Source organism: Argentina silus (assembly GCF_951799395.1).
Source record: "Argentina silus genome assembly, chromosome: 4".
NCBI classification, from domain to species: Eukaryota; Metazoa; Chordata; class Actinopteri; order Argentiniformes; family Argentinidae; genus Argentina; species Argentina silus.
The window spans coordinates 10183176-10206197 of NC_139658.1; the positions used below are offsets into that span (position 1 = coordinate 10183176).

At 42.7% G+C, this 23022-nt stretch overlaps 1 protein-coding gene across 1 annotated transcript; it reads left to right on the plus strand.

Moving 5' to 3' along the window:
• Positions 1-1484: 1484 nt before the first annotated feature.
• Positions 1485-22424, plus strand: dstyk (dual serine/threonine and tyrosine protein kinase). The gene is made up of 14 exons (XM_083667936.1): positions 1485-2707; positions 6923-7332; positions 10719-11225; positions 12370-12565; positions 14409-14644; positions 15050-15133; positions 15284-15460; positions 17694-17823; positions 18643-18799; positions 19759-19891; positions 20358-20471; positions 20981-21095; positions 21464-21598; positions 21773-22424. The coding sequence occupies exons 1-14, from the start codon at positions 2515-2517 to the stop codon at positions 21937-21939; spliced, it is 2754 nt and encodes a 917-aa protein (XP_083524062.1). The 5' UTR covers positions 1485-2514; the 3' UTR covers positions 21940-22424.
• The last annotated feature ends 598 nt before the right edge of the window (positions 22425-23022 follow it).

A 23022-nucleotide genomic window follows, 5' to 3' on the forward strand; every position in this document is an offset into this window, starting at 1 on the left:
GCTACCCTTGCTAAAGAAAAGTGTCGTTAACCACTCCGCCTATTTGGATATGTATCCAACAGCCACCCTTGCCTATTTGCTGTTGTCTTACTACGGGGCGTGTTTAAAAAGTGCCCACTAATTGCACCTGATTTATATCACCAGGCGCGCCGCCGCCCAGGGTATAGTTTTCACTCTAGTGTCATTAGTCTGAGGACAAATGGAATGTGAATCCACCGCAACGGCGGAGCACTGGGTAAGTTAATCAAGCCTACCCGTCATGCCGGTGTGGTAAACCCCTTATGCCGCAATGGTATAGGCTCTAGTTTTTCTTTGAAATCCACTATTTGCGGAGAATTTATAATTTAGAGGAACACTTTTGAAAACACTTGCACAGACTTTGAGATCTACTGTGTAGGCTATTAAAGGACAGGACACATGGCCCACAGATCTGGGTCAAATACGTAGTTTAAATGTAGTTTGCCTGATACAGTGGAACCAATTCAGTAGTCTTTAATTAAGCACACTTCAAATACGTTTCAGGTATTTGATGTATTTGTCTGGGACAGGCTATTATCACAAAGTAGTATTAGTAGCCTACTAAAAAAACTAAAGTGAACATTAATTATTTGGAATTTGTGTCATGTATACTGCTAATTAATCTGAATTTGTCATGTAGCCTACTGTGTGAATTACGATTTTACGTGCTCATGCATATATACTATCTTATCTGATTGCCATATGTTTCCCATAACGTTTTATTTTCTTGTTATTTCTTTTCTTATGCAATTTTCCAATTGACCACGGGAGGGAACCCTCTACATGACCATACAATCCATGTTGCTTGTTGGAGGTGAGAAGGGTATGTAGGATCGGGCGTCTCAGATTTGTGATTGTGAATATTTAACAGCTGGTGTGATCATACACGTTTATATTACTGTTATGTAATGTTTTCATTGCAGTTAAATCATTGAAATATTGGAAATAATGCAGTGCCTTGGACGACTAGGATGCCGTCCTGGAATCTAAATGATCTGGGGAAAACTGTGTAGTTTAGATTGGGCCACATTAATATGAACGTAATCAACATTAAGAACCAACTATTTGTTAAAGCTGTTTGCCTTTGATCTCTGTTCCAGGGATTTTTTTGTCTCACTCTGTGATCTTTGAAGTCAAGGTATCTAGTTTGTTCTGCCATAGACTAAATGAAATCCCAGATACAAGATAAAAAATTCCTTGAATTCCTGTTATATTAGATAAATAGCCTATCCCTAAGTCTATGCCAAACTCAGTTCTTGATTACTGCTATTCATGTAGCTATTGGCAGAAAGAGACAGGTTTTGTAGACTACTTAATACTCTGACAGGGCGGGCTGTATTTCTATGATACGACTTCATGTCCCAGAAGGCAGTAGGGGAATGTTGTCCCTGTCCCTCTCCTCTGACTCCAGCCACACCACAGCAGTGGAGAAGTTTGTGCCGACTTTTTGCGATGGGAGTGTTCAAGCTAAAAGCCTTCTGTTTTGACAGTCTGCTCCACAGTTTTTTTCCCTACAGCAACCGAAGCATCTCGTCCTACATCGGAACTTTCTGTTGACGTTGGATGTTGTCTTTGTCTTGTTTGGTTTCCTACTTTGTTGCAAATGAAATTCTCTTCTGGAATCTCGGATTAGTTGATTTTAGAGCTAGCTAGCTAGCTTCCTAGCTGGCTACAGCAGACTCTGTCAGTAGCTCGATAACTGACTAGCCACCTGAGTGTTGCTTGCTAACGTTGGCCGAGGTGATGAGATTGCTGTCATGAGATGGATGGTTGGCTAGCCAGGATACGGAATGCGATGCCTGGCTAGGTGGCCAAAGAATAGTTAGTTACAGCTATATCTTATCTCAACCTACATTGCATAACTTTCTCCACACTGCTTGAAAAGAAAGCTAACGCAAATTGCCTGCGACAGCCGGTAGGTTTGGACAGCCTATTTGACAGCCTTTCCCCCCTTTTTTTTGTTTTACATCAAGCTATTATTCAAACGGAAGGTGCTGTGTTAGTCTGTTTAGGACGTGGTCGTGGACGGTCAAGACAATGGTGTGTGGAGCCGGAGTCTGTGATTGACTCTGCTGCGGTGTAGCGAGCTAGTTAGCGTGAGCTGCTGCACACTGCTTGCTGTATGTAAACGCTTGCAAATCAGGAGCTTCAACTGTTTGTGTCTGTCAAGCCAAATGTAAGTCTATGACCGGGGGCGCTTCCTAGACTTGAAGCAAATGCTTTCCTCTGGTAGTTGTATATCTCGCTTGCAAACATTTGTGAGGGGGTGAGATCAAAAAGCATAACAAAGCAAAACACGGATTGACGCTCCGAGTGAGTCATACCGTCCACATATTCAATGGGGAACTCGGGATTAGCGTGCTAGCTTGCTAAAATTTCACGGTGAGCCACTTGCATGTCATCCCTGATTGGGGGTTGATAGGGCGCATTGGCTACCAATCTAACCAGATTGCGAATAGAGGAAGAATCTCCTATTTGGGTCTGTTACTCTTTGCCATGGAGGGAAGTATGCAGAAAGTGACTCCTTTAGCTAGAGAATTAACCCGGATCCTCAACAGCTACAACAGACACTCCATACAGCTCAAAAAGAATCTTAAGGAGACCAACATGTTTTTCCGTGAAATAAGACAGAATTACAGTAACGCCTGTGCATCGGCTGCCAGCTCGGAGGCAGCTGCTCTGGAGGCAGGTAAGAATGAGCACCTGCTCCCACCTGACCCTTTTGTCCCACTGCATCTTGGAATAGACTCCCACATGCCACACACAGTATTGTATGACTTAGATTAAAACATGCCTCATATGCACGATTAGCTTATTATAATAGTTCAGAGGTCACATTCTGTTGCACCTCAATGATTTGCTGCATGGCCCATTGAGTGACAAAGCCTTATTAACTTTGGACAAACTCCATAACCATTTCAGACCAAAAACATGGAATCATTCCACAGAGACTTTGACGGACAGCATATCAGATTTTGAGCATTTAGAGAGACACTCTACTCCAACAGGATCTTTTGGACCCCCAATTACTTTTGTGCACAAATGATGCCGACCTAACACTCTCGGGGAGCCCATAAGGAACTTGTGTCCTCATAGGGCATCTCAGGGCAGAGATAGCATAAACAGCATACACATATTTGAACTTTATTAGGCCAACATTGCTTTCACATGGATTTCCCTCAACAGAACTTATCTCCATTCTCTACATGAGCCCACATGTCAGCTAGAAAATGCGTCAAATAGGATTTAGAGGAAAACCAGAGAGATTAGGGCCAGTTAAAACAAGGGCCTTTCTCAACAGTATGAACTCAGAAAGTGCAACACATATGTTAAGGTTCCTGCTCAGGAACAGTGTTTAAAAGGGAAACATACAGAATAGGTTTACAAATAAAGTTGTATAAACCTGCCTTTTTCGGCATCCTTTCTTGCTCTCTGCAACCACAGTTGAGGTTTGATGAGAAATAGGCCATCTGACAGTTTCCTGACATTCAGAAGTCTGTCTGTCTGCCTGTCTATCTGTCTGTCTGCCTGTCTGCCTGTCTGTTCCTTTATACCTAGTTGGTTGTTTTGAGCTGCCAATGTGGCTGTCAGCCAAGCCCAACCTTCCCATCTCATCTCTTGAGTTAGGCTGCTCTCTTCTCTGCTGTGTGGAGATGATGTCTCATCTTAAAGGGGATTAAAACAACAACAAAGTGGTCAACCTGCCACTTTTTGGGGCTGTGCGTTTGGAGAAATGTAGGCTAACCACTCAAAAACGCATAGACAGCTATGGATACAAGGACTAACCACCCATGAGATAAAAAGGGATAGTTTTAACATTGTTTTGATGCTATACAGTGTTAAAAGTAAATTTAGCCTGCATTGTTTACAAACAATTGAGTAAAACAGGCTTATATTTTGGGTTCAGATGGTTAAGACAGTTAATCTCAGCTCATGGGGCATTTCTAAGTTATATTCTACAAGAATCAGTGGCTATATATGTAATTCATTTTAAAGTAAAAAATGCAATCCCAGATTTCCCCTTTTTAAGATGATTTACCAAGAATGTCGTTCAATATCTTCAGTACATCTAGGCTAATGTGACATTTCATGGGAAAGGCAAGTCTAACCTTATTTTACCCATGACACTCAGGGCAGGTTTCACAGACAAGGCTTAAGCCTAGTCCTAGACTAAAAAGCATCCTCAGTGACAATTTGCCATTGAAAGTGTGAAAATTAGTCCAGGGCTAAGCTTAAGCCTTGTCTGTGAAACCGGCCCAATGTGTCATGTTCTGGTAGGCCTTAGTCCACGTCTGTGTAAGACTGCACTCATACTACAGAGTGGTTATCAAAGACTATATATTGATCAAATAGGCAGATCATATGTGAAGAATCAAATGTAGGCTACTACACCAGTGTAGCTCAAAGAGTCAATATTGTTGTTTTTGTCAAAATACTTTAGTAAACCAATGGTGTAGCACAGGGGCTCCCAACCTTTTTCACCCAAAACCCCCCCTCATTTCACACCTTATGAAATTCGCGCCCCCCATTACTTTCTATATTATGTATATCAGAAAAAAGTCAGTCAAACATATGACTGGTAAAGCTTCTAAGGAAACATCTACCAGAAAAAGTATTTAAAGGTGTTTAGAAAAACATCAAACCTCATTGATGTTCAAGTATAGGCCCAGGTCAACTAATATCAACACTTACATTTAGTTTTGTCTTCTGTAAGTTTAAAAATCATTCTTCCCAGTCTTCAGGTCATTCTGTTACCAAAAACCCATATAAGTGTAAGATATTATCACATTTCTCTGCCTCATGAGGAGCGAGGATAATGGAAGTTAACAAAAGTAAGAAGAATAGGTAGACCCACCAAATACTAGTTTTTACTGATATAGATTTTGTTGAATTAAGAAGTGATTAAAACTGACCAAAACATTGGTAACGGAATTACTGAAATTGAATTGGTTTCATTCACTTGTTGTACAAAGCCTAAAAGGTTTCTTTGGCTGTTTCTGTGGGAGAACCCTTTAAGGAACCCTTTTGGGTTCCATGTAGAATACTTTTGGGTTCCATTTAGAACCCTTTTTACAGAGGGTTCTACATGGAACCCAAAAGGGTTCTACATGGAACTTAAAAGGGGACAGGGACAACAGAAAACTGTGGTAAATCATGCAGTGGTAGTTACAAACCACTGCATCAACATCTTCAACAAGCACCACATCAACATCCTCATCTAATGCTCCAATAAAGAGACTTTTTTCTAAATCAATTAAAAAGCTATTTGCTTTTGGTATAATGAAGAAAACTACACTGAACCAATGTCATTGATTTTAAAGCACATTAAATGAAGAGTTTCAAAGGCAGATGTATGTTTCTTGTGTTTTGTGAGTTTACAAGTTGAGAAAATAATACATTTACCTTTAATGAGGGTGTGTATTTTATATTTCTACCTTTTTGTTTCCCTATTTTAGCTACATCATCATTTACAGAATGACATTCAAATCCAGAAATTATGCATTTCTGTAGGGGACCCATGCACTAATTCTGTTACCATCATTCTGTTACCGAATGTAAATTGTCTTAATTTACTGTAGCTCAACAAGCAAATTAGATATTTTCAAAGTCAGTCTATCATATGATAGCTAACACCCCACTCTTTCTGCAGACATATTTGACTGTTAATTTGGAACAGATATTTTTTGGGAAACGTTGGGTTATATAAAAAGAGTAATTCTGTTAGCTAAGTTCTTAAAGTAAATGTTTTTTCATTTTCACTAGGAATTGTTAGGAGTAGTCCTTGTGCATAGAGTTGTATGGTTTGTTGAACTTTGCTATCAATGATTTTTGTTTGGCATATGTTTGAAAGTGAAAAATCCAGTCCCAGCAACATTCTGTTACCATGGAATTACCACTACATAGAGCAGCCTATATATCACAGAAATCAAGTGCTATTTGCTTTGTTGTGATTGGTGGCCCTACTTTCAAGGTATGCACATTATACAGAGTATGGCTTTAAGTCCTATATCCATTATCTAGTCGAGTGTACCACATGCATACATACAAACATGAAAAGTCCCTCTAAATGGAGTTCACAGTTGTGATGACATTTGTCAGTTGCACCCTTTCAAGACATGTATGCTTGAATAATTGCATCATGACAGGTACTTGTTGCATTGTTGATTTTGTATGCAAACTGGTTGTAGAGCAGGCCAAACTCCAGGCAGGGTAATACCAGATTAACAGTCGCAGCCCAACATGATAGCGTAGAGAGAGAGAGAAACAGAAGGGGTGGGGATTGAGAACCAGAGTAGACCACTGCCGGCTTCTGTTCTTTGTCTGTTGTATAACTGCTTCGGACCGTGACTCAGCATCATGGCGGATTGCGACTACTTCTGGTGAATTACCAGGATGAATTGGTTCTGCAGTTTGTATTAGTAGCCTCAGAGAGAGGTCAGGAGACAAAGGAGCTCAAGAAAGGGCGCATGCTTTTTAGGTTCAATTAAAGGGGCAATCTGTAATTGGTATATCAATACCAAGACTCTTGAATGAATGATACAAAGTGCATTGATTCTTGAAGAATATAATTTATAAATGCCTCATGAGCTTAGTTCAACTGTCTTAGCCCATCAGAACCCAAAATATAAGATTGTTTTACTCCATTGTTTGTAAACAATGCAATAACAATGCAAAAGTAAACAAACACTGTATAGCTTTAAAACATTGTTAACACTATAATTTTGATCTCATGGATGGCCAGTCCTTGCATCCATAGCTCGGCCTATGAATTTGAGAGTGGTTACATTTCTCCAGTCCCATCCCTCAGCTGTTTACCAAAGAAGTGGCGGGGAGACCGCTTTGTTGTTGTTTGACAACCACAACAACATCTATTTGTCTCCTCTCTTATCTCCTGTGCTCCTAGGCCAGCTCAGCTACATCTCCTTCCCCCGGCACGAGGAAGAGTTCTTGCACAGCAGCGTGGGCAGTGCCCCTTACATCCTGGTACTGGGCCAGGACTGCACTGCACGCTACCAGCTGCTCAACTGCCTGCTTGGAGAGAGACTCCTGCCCTTGGGCCCTGAGGCTGGAGAGGCCTGCGAGGGGATTCAGGGTAATGTGTGCAAACGGAGGAAACTGTGCTTTACCCACGGACGACAGACGCGGCTCAGCCTGGCGCTACCCGGCCAGTACGAGCTGGTGCACCAACTGGCGGCCCACTGCGGGCGCTGGGACACGGTGCCCCGGGAGGACCTGGAGATCCAGGAGGAGTGTGAGGACCCGGCCCACAGGCTGGCCGAGCTGGAGATCACCCTGCACCATCCACTACTACAGGTAGGTTCCACAGGCCAGGGATGGCTCCATAGCAGGGTTGTTGGTTACGTACTGGAGCTTTTCTATTTTGTGGCACATTTACGCTATTACTTTTAACACCGGTGCCTAGCCTAAAATAGCAGACTTTTGTGTTTCCATCTCTGAGGATGGGCCCCAGAAAAGTCCAGTGCCATGGCCTCGGTGGACCTACCCTGACATGGGGCAATGGGGATATTTTAGGCACTTTTTGGGACTTAGGGTTGGGTTAGGACTAGGCGTGTGAGCCATTATTTGGATAGCATAGATTAGATTATAGATCGATTATCTTACAAAAGCATGAAGGCACAATATAAACTGTTTGTTTGTTTGGTTTGGAGTCACTTTTAGAAGCATTTATATGCACTCTTAGGTTTGCTCAGCTGCGTGTAAGCACCCATTTCGTTTAATGGAAAATACGACTGGCTAATTGGACAATCTATGCTAGTTTTTTATTTCCAAACTAAATAAATGCTGCACCTTCACACACCTTCACCTCAAAACAAAAGTCCTAAACTAGTTTCAAAGTCATGTTACTATAACATTTTCTGAAGAAATCTGTGAAAATCATTGGCAGACGTATTGTTGTAAGTATCAATGTAGTTTGAGGGTTAAACTCTGAAGACCTAACATGTTTCTGATGTCGTTGATAGTTTGCTCCTCCCTGTTTGCCCCAAGTCCTCTGAGTCACTCAGGGTGGTGAAAACATAACGTACCAAGAAAAACACCACAGTGTTTACACCCAAAAAAAGACCCGTGGTGGGACCCAGTCTCTAGTGGAAAAGCGTCACCTGTAGATTTTCTTTTGAAACATTAGGACTTTCATCCATTTCAATGGTTACTGGATCTGAGTATACACAAAAGTAGTTGGAGAAATAGTAAATAGTGCCCTCTTACTTGGATGAATGGTCATCGATATTGCAGCATTAATTGTAGTAATGTTGTTTGAGTCTCTTAATGTAGACTTTTGCTTTAATGTTCATTTTTATAATATGAATGGCATCCCACTGAGGGGTGTGTATGGGATCTCTTCTATTATTGGACCAAGCAGGGCAGGTTTGTTTTTCTCGCTAGGCTAGGAACATTACTCTCACACATGGCTGAGCTGATGCATGGATTACTAACTGAACAGCAGATTATTCTCCATGTTTATTAGAGCTCTCTTTGTCTCCTCTGTGGTCAAATTAGATTATATGATATTTGGTGATTGAGCAGTGGCTTTTATCCAAAGCAACGTTGCACATTCAGTCAGCCTAATGTTGGAATCGAACCTCTCTGGCACTGCAAACACCATGCTCCAAAACATCTGAGCTATCTGTAAACGACATCGTAGATGTGATAAGAACAATGTGAAGTGGTGTTTCTGACAGAGCTGGACTTGTCTTCCAGGAGGGACCCGCAGGACGTCTGACACGCTGGGTCGTGTGGATTTCGGTCACTTGCGGTCACATGCAGGGCGAGGGAAAAGGAAAAGTAGCGATTAATCCCTAGAATAAAGGCCTCACTTAGTTGGTTGGCGTGGAAGCCAGGCCCCAGACGGCCCTAAGACGAGCTAGGCCCTGCCTGCGCTGCTCTGTGGGCCGCCCCCCACCCACCCTCCTTACGTAATGGCCCTGGTCTGGTGCGATTCACATGACCAGAGCACAGGAAAAAAAACTAACCCTTTGCTGTGATGAGGAAGTTGCCATGGTTACGGCTGAATCCACCCCAGAGGCCACTGTTTATCTGTGTCATGACGACATTATCTGTGCCCTTAAAATTGGTTTCTACTTTCAATATTTTGCCAAATTATTATTATTTTTTTTTATAGCAGAGCACATAGTGGTCTGATGATGTGTATCTGGATGTGCTTTTCCCCTGTGCTTTTTTCCCTTCTGTTCTAAATTGGCAAAGCTGAATGCTGCGTATGCATGAATGTAACAGAACTGATTTAAGTCTGTTTATGATTCGCTGTGTGATGATCACACAATTAAAATAAATCTTTTGAAGTAGAGGCCCTCCTTTCCATCTTATTGTTTGTTCAGCTTTGAAAACAATTTAGATACAGCTGACAATGGCCATGCAAACATGCCAGAGATCATGCAAACAGAGGCCCACCTACCAGGTTAGGTTTCCAATGATGGAGGCAGTGTTTCAGAGAGATGCACTCATGCTGTTTACTGAGGGGGTAAATGAAGAGAGAACCTCTCATCCCGATGTGACATTCACACAGCTGTGGCATAATCAGTGCACCCTGTTTCTGGAGGCCAAGAGATGAAAGCGCTAACTTGCTAATTACCCTCCTCTCCCTTCCCTGAGGCTCTCAACCCCTCGATCCTCAGTTTAGGCACACAGTGACACAGAGGACAGGGATGGTGCTAAACCTATGGGCACATTTCTAAGATGCCTTTGAGCAACATAGCTCGCAGGCCGTCTGCCACAAGATCATATAGGACAACTTGCTTATTTTCAACAATAGGTTGAGACATCTTTAGCATGGACTCTCAAAGTATTTAATTATTAAAGCATGCCATTTCAAGTGACAAACATTCATGAGTAACGTTTGACAGCTTGTACATTTTATTTGTGTATGTAAATTGTCTCAGATTGTGAAACAAACAGTTGATCCCATGCAGATTATGGTTGAAAGGCCTATTTTCTGGTTTAGTGGATCAAGATAACTCCCATTGATATTCTGCTGTTGGGCTAAGTTTGGAAATTTACCACATTATGGCAATTCAAACATTCTATTTATTTTGATTGGTTGTGAACAAATGTTTGCAGGCTATCTTTGTTCCAAAGAGACTGCTCAGTTGGCCACAGCTCTTGTTTCTTGGAGACAGGACTGACTGTCTCCTTTGTGTGGCTGTGTTAGTCATTTCTCTCTCTCTTTTGCCTCATTCTCTCCATTTCTCTTTCCCATTCCCTCTCATGCTCTCTCTCATTTTATTTCTGTAGCTGTAATTAATCAAACGTTTAGTGAAAACATTTACTCTCGCTTGGTGTTCCTTTGCCCTCCTACGCTATACCCTTTCCCATGACCACAAGGTCATGACCACAAGGTCATGGTCAAGACATCTCATTAATGTACATCAGACAGTCCCAGTAACAACATTCATCAACAATATTGCCTGGCATTTTGTATTTGTGAGTGGTGTTATCCCATGCCCTGTTTGTTTGCTCAAGCCAGAAAGCTCTTCACAAGAATTATGTTCAGATTCAGTCTGAAAAAGTATCTATTAATGACGTAATTTATTAATCACATACTGCCGTACATTTGACTTAAATACTTGCTCATAGATGTATGGGGGTTTTCAATCACTATCATAAAAAGTTGAGTTGACACGAGACCATTTGAATGACTTTTCTGTTTTCCCTGGTCCTTGCGTCAGGAGGCAAAGATCATGGTGGTTCCGTGCCCCAGTGTCCAGCCCATCGAGGAGGCCCTGGGCGACTGCATGCGCAACGTGGTTCCCATCTTGCTCTACGCCCTCAGCCAGGACTCCCTGAGCACCGAGCAGGTGGCCGAGCTGCGGAAGGTCAAAGAGATGCTCTCCTTCCCCATCTGCTTCGTCCGCATCACTACCGGCCTGCCAGAAGCCTCCCCGGATCCGGGCCGCCGCGCCGAGAAGGATAGGGAGAAGGAGAAGAGTCCCCTCCACAAGCAGCTGCTCTCCCTGGGCTTTCTTAGCAGTCCGGCGGGGAACTGTTCCTGTGGCGCCCCCTCCCAGACCCCCAGCCCGGCCACCAAGCCCCAGAGTGTGCTGGGAGAGGCCTTTGAGAGGCTCCACCGGCTCCTGGTGCCCTTCGCCCGCCAGGTGCTCCACAACCAGCAGGTGGAAGCGGCCAATCTGCTCAACGGTGTGCACTGTCGCTGCCTGGACCTCTTCATCAACCAGGTCAGTGTAGAAGAGAAAGAGTGTGTCTGTATCTGTGTGTGTCAGTGTGTTATCCAGCTACGTCCACCACCAATGACAATATTGATGTTCCATGAATTAGGTGAAAGGTGAAAATATAGTATACAGGGTCCAACATGAACTTTGTTTCTGCCTGGACCAGTAACACTGAAATCTACTGGTCAGAACTCAATTTCCACTGGCCCCGACCTGGTTTATGGAAAATCCATTGGAGATCATGCGCACAGCTTTCAGCGTGCAGTCTCTCTATATTCAATATATTTCGTAATATGGAATGTATTAGCAGTATTGCCAAACGTAACCTATTGCTTATAGCTCACGTTAAATGCTTCCATTTGATCTGAAGTTAAAAAGTAAACTCATGGAGTGAGCTGATAACTGAGCTCTTTTTTTGCCCAAAGACAAATGAGGCTAGCGTGAGTTCAGCCAGGGCACTCCACGTCAACGGCAGGTGACGGAACAGCCCGTTCACACGGACGCACAAACACAGTCACATGTTCCAGGGACAGAGGCTTGATAGCAGCCAAGTTAACGCTCCTCTGTAGCATCCAATAGTTGTTACAAGGTTGTATTATGAGAGGTAGTTGTGTGTGGTCGTCCCACCCACCCACCCACCACCCGAGGTAGCTCTATATGTATATATACCTACGTGGGGTCTGTTAAGTTATCTAAAGAGTGGGGCCATCCATATATGTCAAGCTTTAACGTATGACCATTTTCATGCAATAAAGGGATTAAAGAGTGTCCTGACTGAACTTGTGTTTGACTGTCATCTGTGCTCTGATTGCGGGGCGCGTGTCTTGTGAACGGGCAATCAAATTGCTCATTTCATGTAGCAAAACTTCTGTGACTAGAATGAGGTCACTGGTGCATTGTTTAAGAAAATGACAGTGTCAAAGCACGGAAATGTCATGAAATGTAACGCCAAAGTCGCACTGAACAGTTACTGGGCCAATGACTGGGCAGGTCCACTGTCCCGACACATCTGTTTACTGGCCCCGGGCCGTCGGACCACTGTTACTGTTGAACCCTGAGTATGTGTTATTACTGAGCTCCTACCTGGTCCATGTTCACACACACACACACACACACACACCATAATTGCTTCTTCTCTCCCCGGCTGCAGGCCTTTGACATGCAGAGGGACCTGCAGATCACGCCGCGCAGGCTGGAGTACACGCGGGAGAAGGAGGGCGAGTTGTTCACCTCCCTCATGGCCATCGCCAACCGTAAGCAGGAGGAGATGAAGGAGATGATCGTGGAGACCCTCGGCAGCATGAAGGAGCAGCTGCTGGAGGACGCGGCCAACCTGGAGTTCACAGGTTAGAAACATCCGGAGTTCATAAAATAGGAGAGAACCCCCCCCAAGCACTGACCAGAATAAAGTTGGTGGTGCGTAGACCTGATCAAGTCAATAGAACAAGGAGATGGTCCGCACTCACTCCTTTTTCATTTATTATTGCAACAAACAAGTCAGTGTGCGGACCATCTCTTTGTTCTAGAGACATCCAGAGGACAACAGTCACCTCCCACAAATTACATATGCTCCTGGGAATGCATAAGAGATCATCATAGACCCTAGATTTTTTCCCAAACCACATTAGCTGTTTGAGCTGTTTAGAGACTAGAGGACAATGGTCACCAGATGTATAATGCAACGACCCACGAAGTCACCGATGTAATGGCTCTGAGATCACATGATGACCCTGGAGGTCTTAGTCTGACCTTTAGCTGCACCTCAGGTGGGGAACAATAGTCCAGAGTCCTCTGCGACTAATTGTTGATTTGGCCGAAACTAGCTCAAGCAATGATTTGTTCAAAGGTTTGAAATGGTATTTGTCGAGTACTGAAATTTAGAACACTACATGTTTGTAATATAATGGGGTTTCCCAACAACGTTATTCGTTATTGCAGCACATGCTTTATATTATGGCTAATCAGAATTAGACAGACATACTGGGACCCAATTATCTTTACCAATTTTCACTGCTTGTTATACTTGACACAGTCAGCTCAACCCGCAGTCAGGACAGTTGCGACACTGTCGCCCTCGCATTTTTGGATGCAAGCCAGATCTGGAATAGTGAAAGCATTGTTTTTCTCGATTGTCGACTACTACACAGAGAATAAATCATGTTTTACTACGGACCAAACAATACCACAGTCACAATGGTTTATTATCTCACACCACACAAACCCATTTTCTTTTTTGAAATATTTCAATCTTGTTGAAGGTTGACGGCCTGTTACTGTACATGTATGTGACTGTGTGGAAGCCCGGTCCCATGTCAAAGGGAAGGGGATGTCCTCCCCTCATTATGTCATTATGTTGCTCCATTAGAGAACATGGCCAACTCGTGGCTCCCAGAGTAGAGCCCATTCAGCCTGTTGCCATGGCAGCCACTCCTATTACAGTTACGTTGGAGCCGAGCTGATGCATATCTTTGCAACTATTGAGAGGAGGGACAGAGGGAGGGCACACACAGACAGGCCACTGACTGGATGTAGAATGCACAACACTCTGTCCAGTGTTTACGTACAGTCCAGTACAATTCAGTTAGCAGCAGCAGGTGTCAATACGACACAGTACCAAATACACACTAAATGCTGTATTGAGACAACAGAGGAAGTACATGAAAACCTACAAAATACATGAGCCTGTCTTAAGGAGCGGTTATATGAAGATAAAGGGACGTCTACCAAAAAAGCCTTCTGTAAATTTCTGCTCTCAAAGAGATGAAAAGCCAAAAACTGGTACCCGAAAATAGACCGAAATATTGTCAAGATATTACCTTATTCCACAGAGGGACACACCTCCCCATTCCCATGAGCAAAAGCTTATTTTTCAATAGTTTGTTGGCCTTAAACTGAGGACTGTGTGATCTAATGAGATAAGAAATCTATTAATATTTTGGTGATGATTTCAAAGTAATAATCACCATAAAGCATAAGGTGGTCTAGCTGTCAAAATTCACTGTGTCCATCTTGTAATGTGCAAATGGTGCACATTAAGAGTCACTGCACCATTTTACTCTGGCCCTCAACATTACCATGGCTAGGATTTCACAGCGCTAATGTGTTTATTGCGCGACGTAATGTGTGTAAAGGATCTACACTATCTTACACACAATCTCCCTTTCTCTCTCCATCTTCCTGACTCAACAGGCATCATTGTGACCAACGGAGAACCTTTTACCTCCAAGGACATCAAGTCTTGCATCCAGCAGATCCAGGAGCTGATCGTGGTACGTCTCAACCAGGCGGTGGCCAATAAGCTCATCAGCTCTGTGGACTACCTGAGGGAGAGCTTCGTAGGAACCTTGGAGCGCTGTCTCAACAGCTTAGAGAAGTCCACCGTGGACTCCTCCGTCCACAACGTTACCTCAAACCACCTGAAACAGGTGGGCGGCACCTCACACCTCCTCAAAAAATGTTGGCCAGAGCAACCACCTGACATATGCATGGACCCATACACATCTCATTTCTAACGACAAAGAAAGCTTATTCTGCTCAGGAGTGTCTTGTCGTTTTACTGGACGTGATTAACACCCCCTGTGCCCTTTAGTCATTCAATTCCGCAAATATCTTTACATTTAACAACTTTTGAGATGTACAAACTAAGGATTTCTCAATCCCTAATGACCTATTTAGGATTGGATGAAAGAGACAAGCTTGTTTTGCACACATTGTTAGGCACACAGTTATATGATACACTATCTAGTATCTACTGTAAATGCCCTTTTCCCCTTGCAGTTGTTCAAAGGTCTACAACGATATCTTATGAATCCCCCCCTCCTCTGCCTCAGATCCTTAATGCTGCCTATCACGTGGAGGTGACCTTCCATTCAGGATCTTCTGTTACACGGCTAGTCTGGGAGCAGATCAAGCAGGTAACCGTTTCTGTTCAGGAATGTGGCATTCAAATGTCATCAGTAAAGCACCACTAATTTACAACAGAGAGAGTTGGGGACAACAGCCTCTGTGTTGATTTTGTCATCTGCTACTTAAAAATACTAATGCTCTCTCTCCCTCCTCCATAGATCATTCAAAGGATAACGTTTGTGAACCCTCCTGCCATCAGTCCAGAGTGGAAGCGGAAGGTGGCTCAGGACGCCATAGAGAGCCTCAGTGCTGCCAAACTGGCCAAGAGCATCTGCTCCCAGTTCAGAACTCGCCTCAACAGCTCCCATGATGCCTTTGCCGCCTCCCTGCGCCAGGTGAACTAACTCAGTCTGCTAACTCTCACTCTCAGCTAACTCTTCCATCTAACTTTGAAGAGTTAGCTGAATTTGATTTAGCTCTCAACCTCGCATTCCTCATCTCTCTAAGCTCCTTTTCACCTTTCCTCTTCATGCTAATTCTCTGGCTCTAGTCTTAGGACAAGCTGCTGCATGTTTTATGCTCATTTATAACTACCAAGTCATTGTTTGGGTTTGTGGTTACTAATGAGGGTCATTCTGTGTGAATTTAGAAGAAAAAAAAATGTGGATCCCTCTTAAATTTTTTGGATTTAAAAAAAATCCTTTAAGTAAATAATGATTAAAAGTTAGCAAATGTACCAGGGTGCCCTTCATCTATAGATTCCACAAACATAATCTTCACATTACATTAAACCTTACTGTGTACTCTGACATTGAGAACCTCACTACAAAAAATATGAATATTCATATCACAAAAACTATGCATGTCAAATATCCTGTCTTCAAATGACCTTTTCATCACAAAAAAAAGGAAAAAAAGAAGGGTCTGTGTTTTTATTTTTTTGTTCTTAATTCACACGGAATGACCCATGATTTTCTGCTTTGCCCCTTTGATCTCAATAGTCAACTTACTCAGACGGTTGTCCTCACATGACTATCAATGATGTGAATCACATTGTCAAAGACCCTCTTTATGTATCAGAGGAGTTTCCATGCTTATTCTGAGATGAGCTCCCACATTGTTTTGATCAGGACCAGAATAGAATAATTGTCTGCATCAGACGAAGGAAGTATTCAAATCAGCACAGGGTCATGGATTTAAGTCAAACACTGTTTATGTAAACATTCCTTTTTATCAGTGTTTGTCAGAATAATTTATGATTTGATTCAATTTGTTTGAGTAAATTTGTCTTTGCACTGTCTGTTTTTGTGTGTACAGTGCCTTCGGAAGGTATTCAGCCCCTTCACTTTTTCCACATTTTGTTTAGACTCAATTTTAAATCGATTAAATTAAAATTGAAATACAGAAATACCTCATGTACATAAGTATTCCTTTGCTATAACACTCATTAGCCAAAATGCAAAAATGTCATCAACAAATCACTCAATAAGTTCAATTGAGTCCATCTTAATGTGAGGATAATCGTTCATTTAATTTTGGAATTAATATCTTTGTTTTTATAGGGTAGGGATGGCATAGGAATCAAATACACACTGTGTGGATCAGGTGGTCATTACAAACTGAGCAAATGGAGAGGAACAAAACTGCTCAGGAATGCGACCCTGAGGCCTGGGTAGACTTACAAAAATCTACAAAGTTGAATGGTGGAGAGGAAAAAGCACAGTCGATGGGACATCATCATCTCAGTCACTCTACAAAATTGGTCTATAACCAAGTGGCCAAAAATAATCCCTTAATGGAAAATAATCTCTCATATCCATAATTGTGTTGGCAACAATTAATTCAAGTGATACAGCAAAGAAAGTGGCTGGAAATGTGTTGATTTGGTTTTACGACAAAGCATTAAGTTTGGTGCAAATCCAGCACATGAAATGCAGTCTCTGCACCATCTCTCGTGTGAAGAATAGTGGTAGCTGCATCAAGTTATGGGTATGTTGTCATTGGCAGGGACTGGGGAGTTTGTCAGGATCAAGAAAAAATTATGAAATGTGCTGAGTTGGTAGTGACGTCCTAATCTACACACTGTGTATTTGATTCCTATGCAAATCAGAGCCCCTATAAAGACAAAGATATTCATTCCAAAATTACATGAACTATTATCCTTGCATTAAGATGGACTCAATTCAACTTATTGAGTGATTTGTTGATGACATTTTTACATTTTAGCTAATTTTAAGAGTGTCATAGCAAAGGGTCTGAATACTTATGTACATGAGGTATTTCTGTATTTCAATTTTAATAAATTGACTGAAATTTCTAAAAACGTGTTTTCGCTTTGTCATTCTGGGGTATTGTGTGTGGATTGATGGCAAATTATTTTAATTTAATCCATTTAAAATTGAGTCTATGACACAACAAAATGTGGAAAAGGTGAAGGGGTCTGAATACTTTCCAAAGGCACTGTATATGCGATATGATCTTCTCTTTGATAATAATGATAGAGCTGGAGGAGTCTCAGACCTATGTTAGAGCATACTGGAGGAGCTGTGTACTTTTATGTGTGAATGTAATCTTCTTAACCCATGATACTTAATCTGTGTGTTTATCTTTGTGTGTATGTGTGTGTAGCTGGAGGAGGGACACACAGGGCGGTTGGAGCGCACTGAGGATCTGTGGCTGCGTGTGAGGAAGGACCACGCCCCTCGGCTGGCTCGCTTGTCTCTGGAGAGCCGCTCCCTCAGGGACGTGCTGCTGCATGGTGAGTTACCCGGACGGCCTTCCTACTCACACACACACCACCTAAACTCACACAACTCATACACACCACCTTCACTCACACAACTCATACACACCACCTTCACTCACAGACCACCTAAACTCACACAACTCATACAGACCACCTTAACTCACACAACTCATACAGACCAACAACTCTAACCCTAACCCTAAAGTATGTAGTATTTGTGCACATATTGGTTTCACCATTTAGGGTTAGGGTTAAACACTAGGGTTAAACACTTGTACTGTATACATAGTCCCCCTATTTCAGGCCACCAAAAGTATATAGATAGATTCTAGGATAGATTCATATAATATTCAAATTAAACACTCATATTTAGTATTTGGTAAACAATCCTTTGCATGCAATAACTGCCTGACATCTGTGACCCATTGACCCTACCAGATGCTGGGTGTCTTCTCTGGTGATGCTCTGCCAGGCCTGTCCTGCAGCCATCTTCAGTTGTTGTTTTTTTTCAAGGTCTTTTTGCCTAAAATCTTGAATTTATATGTGACGATTGACTTGGCCAGGCAAGAACATTCCACTTTTTGCCCCTGAAAAACTCCCTAGTTGCTATGGCAGTATGTTTTGGGTCATTGGGTCATTACTGTATGATGAAGAGCCATCTCCACCCCAGAGAGTGCAAACAGTTCTTAGTGAACAGCTACATTTCAACAACAAAATCTCCTGTATTATATTCTCTCAGTCTTTCCATGTGAATTGTATACAGAGCGGTTCTTGACATTGATGGCACTGGAGATGTCACTGATATGGAAAATGAATGTGTCCTCCTGGCAGGCAAGCCAAAACTTGGGCGAGAGCTGGGGCGGGGCCAGTATGGAGTAGTCTACCTATGTGACAGCTGGGGGGGGCGCTACCCCTGCGCGCTGAAATCGGTGGTACCGCCCGACGACAAGCACTGGAACGACCTGGCTCTGGAGTTTCACTACACAAGGTGAGCCGGCCCAGCAGCCGGGGAGTGAAGTGTTAAAAACTGCTTTTCAGGCATGTCATATATGACCACACCACGGAGATGGATCTCAGCCAGACAATACCTATATGGGTTTGGATTGTGAACCATTTCTTTATGTCCAGTCACATCAATAATGTTTGGCTCTCAACCCAAACCAGAGGTAGCAAGCAACATGGTCGACAAAGTTTAACCTAAAAAATTCTTAAATGAATGGGTCTTGTAACACGGAAGTTACACCACTCTTCAGTATTGGAAGTGACAGCTCAAACCTGTCCTTGTAAAAACACCACACCTTTAGGGATTATGAAAGACATTCTTCTCGCCAGTCAGTGCATGTTTATTATTATTTATTTTTTTAAATTTGCTGCATCAGCAAAATGGCACGAACAACTGGTACTGTGTACCAATGCACATGTCAGATTAATTTCAGATCAGGTTTGCATTGTTCAGTTTCGCTTCCTAGCTTGGAAATGCTGGTCAAGGAGATGGAGTCTGTGGTCAATGTAGAGCTATGACCGGTCTGCCCCCGTGTGGCCGTAAAAAATATTTCACATAGCCTGTGTACTAAAATAGGAATTCTGTATTCTGTGCTATGGTGGACTAGGAAAAGATTGGAAAACTCTTGAATTCAACAAATACATAGAGGGTATCATGCAGGACCAAGGGCCTCAGCCTGAACCGTTAGTGAGAGCCAGGCGTTATTGTTATCAATGACTTGCAGATGATATGAATTCTGCCTTTCTCAGTAATGTTAGTGTTTCGTAAAAAAAAAAAAAAAAAGGTGAAGAGGCAACTTTTGGAGGACAATGGAACTAGATCGAATGTTTTTTCTTTATTGTTAAAACAAACGTGTTTTCTGCCTGTAGCCTTCATCAGGGTTAACAAAAAGACCTCATCCCCCGCTCTTTCCCTTTGTCTGTGTCATCTGTGTGATGGTCCAGGTCCCTCCCTAAGCACGAGCGCCTGGTTGACCTCCATGGCTCTGTGATCGACCACACATACGGTGGAGGCTCCAGCATCGCCGTGCTGCTCATCATGGAGAGACTGCATCGAGACCTCTACACAGGCCTCAAGGTAACACCATTGACTAGTACATGTGAAGGGGAAAGGTAAATGTGAAGGGGAAAAAATTTGTATTAAAGTGCAATAAACACGTGAACCACCATGTTGTCTCTGGGTGCGCTGGGAATAGAGGCCCAGCAGACCTGTTTCAACATGTTTATCGTCCATATTCTACATTGAACAACAAACAATGGAACAATAAAGAATACCAATCAGGGCTAAAGAGAAACTGACATTTTAACAATAACGAACTGGACACAAGAAGAGACACTTCCTCACACACGCTTTACCTCTCAGTTTTCATGTCAACGTTTTGCTCTGTGACCTTTATCAAGACATGCTTCTCTGGTGTCGTCATGGAGCACATTTAGTTACATGAGTGGAGCAGATAACAGTTCTTATCTGACCTTATCTTTCTTATTCTCTGTCTTCCCTCCCTTTCTCCCTCCCTCCCTCCCTCTCTCTCTGTCTCTCCCAGGCTGGATTATCACAAAAGGAGAGACTACAGATTGCTCTGGACGTGGTGGAAGGGATTCGCTTCCTGCACAGTCAGGGTCTCCTGCACCGAGACATCAAGCTAAAGAACGTTTTGGTGAGAATGGAACAGGTTCAACTGGTGTAATAATCAACAAATTAGAGACTCTACGAAACAGTCAAGAAGAAAGCAACATTTGAGACAGTGGAGCTCGAAAGCTCCTCATATCAAGGATGTATTGTCGTAGTTCAAAATGTATTAAAATGGTTTGTTTCACCACATTGATCATTATCAAATAGTTGTATCATTTGATCATTCAGTAATTTCACTTGAACATAACTCTTAATGGCCGCTGAGGTCATAGCTAACTGATCCCAGTGTAAACTCTCCAGCTCTACTCATTATGGTACAATAGCCCCGCCCTCCGATGTTTGTTTGGCCCACACATCTCAATCTTCTGTTTTTTTGTCCTTTGCTTGCAGGAGTATAGTTTTTAATAAAACCAAATGTACCTTTTTGAAAATGGGTCAAAGGAGAAATGACTTGTTATTCTTGTATCGTGGATGGAAAAGACTTTGTGTGAGACTTGATTGAATGAAGCATTCCCCTCTACCTCTTCCCCCCAGTTGGACAAACAGAACCGGGCCAAGATCACAGACCTGGGCTTCTGTAAGCCAGAGGCCATGATGTCCGGGAGCATCGTAGGAACCCCAATACACATGGCTCCTGAGCTGTTCACAGGTCAGACGTTCATCCAGTCTTTCACGTTAATGTCTCAACGTCATACCGTCACTGGGTGGTACACCTCTCCTGCTGGGATCTCAAAGACCTTTACATTGTCCTCCTAGCTCACCTCCTCCTCCAATGCACTCAAAGCACACATTGGTTATCATCACACCACGTGACGTCTATTTTGTTCATTAGTACACCAAAGGCCCGTTTTCACAGTACAATTATGTGGCATTAGTGTAAAACTCCACTAATACTCTATGCATAAAGGTAATCCGTCACCAGCTTCTCTCATCCTTTCCTCCACCCAAGAACACTCACCTGTGACCTCCCTCTCTCTCTCTCTCTCTCTCTCTCTCTCTCTCTCTCTCTCTCTACAGGAAAGTATGATAACTCTGTAGATGTCTACGCCTTTGGAATCCTCTTCTGGTACCTCTGCACCGGCTCAGTCAAACTCCCAGAGGCCTTTGAGAAATGCTCCAGCAAGGACCAGTTGTGGAACAATGTAAAAAAAGGTACAGTAAAGACCTTATATAATCAAAGACAAAATAGTTTGTTTGAAAAATTGTCTTTATTTAAATCTTTGGAAATTGGTGGAAATGTGTGTGCGTGTCTGGCCTGTGTTAATGTGTTGGCTGAGTTGGGCTATAAAGTTGCCTTAGACTCATTGGTGTCCATGTTCTTTCCAGGCGCCAGGCCGGAGAGGGTAGCCAGCTTTGATGAGGAATGCTGGCAGTTGATGGAGGCCTGCTGGAATGGAGACCCTTCCCAGAGGCCTCTGCTTGGCATTGTAGAGCCGAGTCTGCAAAGCATCATGGTACGGCTCTGCAATGGTGGCCTGGAGGACTCAAACTGAAACACTCCCGAGAGAAAGACCCAACAGTTGCAAAGGATTATGGTCAAAAAAGTACTTTTTGTTGTATTTATGGGAAAAGGGTTGGACAGTGTGTTTCTGAGAGGCCGAAAGGAGATGACCAATAAAGTGTGACCAAGACATGTTGTCCTCGTCCTTCAAAAGAGTTAGATTTACACTATTTAAGATGAGCTGATACCGGACAAATGTGTTCACAAATATGTATATGGTTATGTGTTGTGTGTGTGTGTATGTATGTGCTGTGTATTTGTATACAAACTCTAGCCGACACTATGCTTTTCTCCTAGCTGGCATGCTAATTGCTGCTTGGTCATAGGATTGTTACCAGATATACAAACATTTTAAATGTAGTTCACCCCCAGTATTATGAATATATATATAAAAAAGATTAATTTTAGATTGTATTTAAACTGGATATCAGAATATTCCTGCCTCTATGACGACAACTTTTTTAATAAAATGATTTTGACAAAACACTCTATTGTTTTCCTTCACTCTTACATGAGATAATGTTGTTAGCGTCCATTGTGGCTCAAGATGTCTTTCTGTCCTTCATACTGGATACACACTGTATGATACTGATACTGGATACACACTGTATGATACTGATACTGGATACACACTGTATGATACTGATACTGTATGATACTGATACTGTATACACACTGTATGATACTGATACTGTATGATACTGATACTGGATACACACTGTATGATACTGATACTGTATGATACTGATACTGGATACACACTGTTTGGCAGTGACAACAAAGACTACGATGAGAGTGAGAAAGAGACCAAGGATGTAGGGGACGCTCCAGAGGAGACCACTGGCCCGAAGTGTGATCTACAGACATGGCGTCCTCTACCAACACTTAAGTTCGGCTGTCCTACAGACACGGTATGTGACTGTGTATATCTATTGTACATAAGACATGCTTGATCCATCATTTGTTCTTCCCCGTGCTAAGGGTCGGTTTTGAATTATATTTTTCTATACATTTTGTATTTCTGTGTAAGGGGTCAGCTTTGGACTGGGCTAATGTCAGGAATGATGGACCACTT

Bases quoted from the DNA above. Each gene is read 5' to 3' on its own strand.
- dstyk (XM_083667936.1), top strand. From the start codon at position 2,515: ATGGAGGGAAGTATGCAGAAAGTGACTCCTTTAGCTAGAGAATTAACC. The intron at 14,645-15,049 runs GTGGGCGGCACC...CCTCTGCCTCAG, and splicing joins CCTCAAACCACCTGAAACAG to ATCCTTAATGCTGCCTATCA. The intron at 17,824-18,642 runs GTGAGTTACCCG...TCCTCCTGGCAG, and splicing joins CAGGGACGTGCTGCTGCATG to GCAAGCCAAAACTTGGGCGA.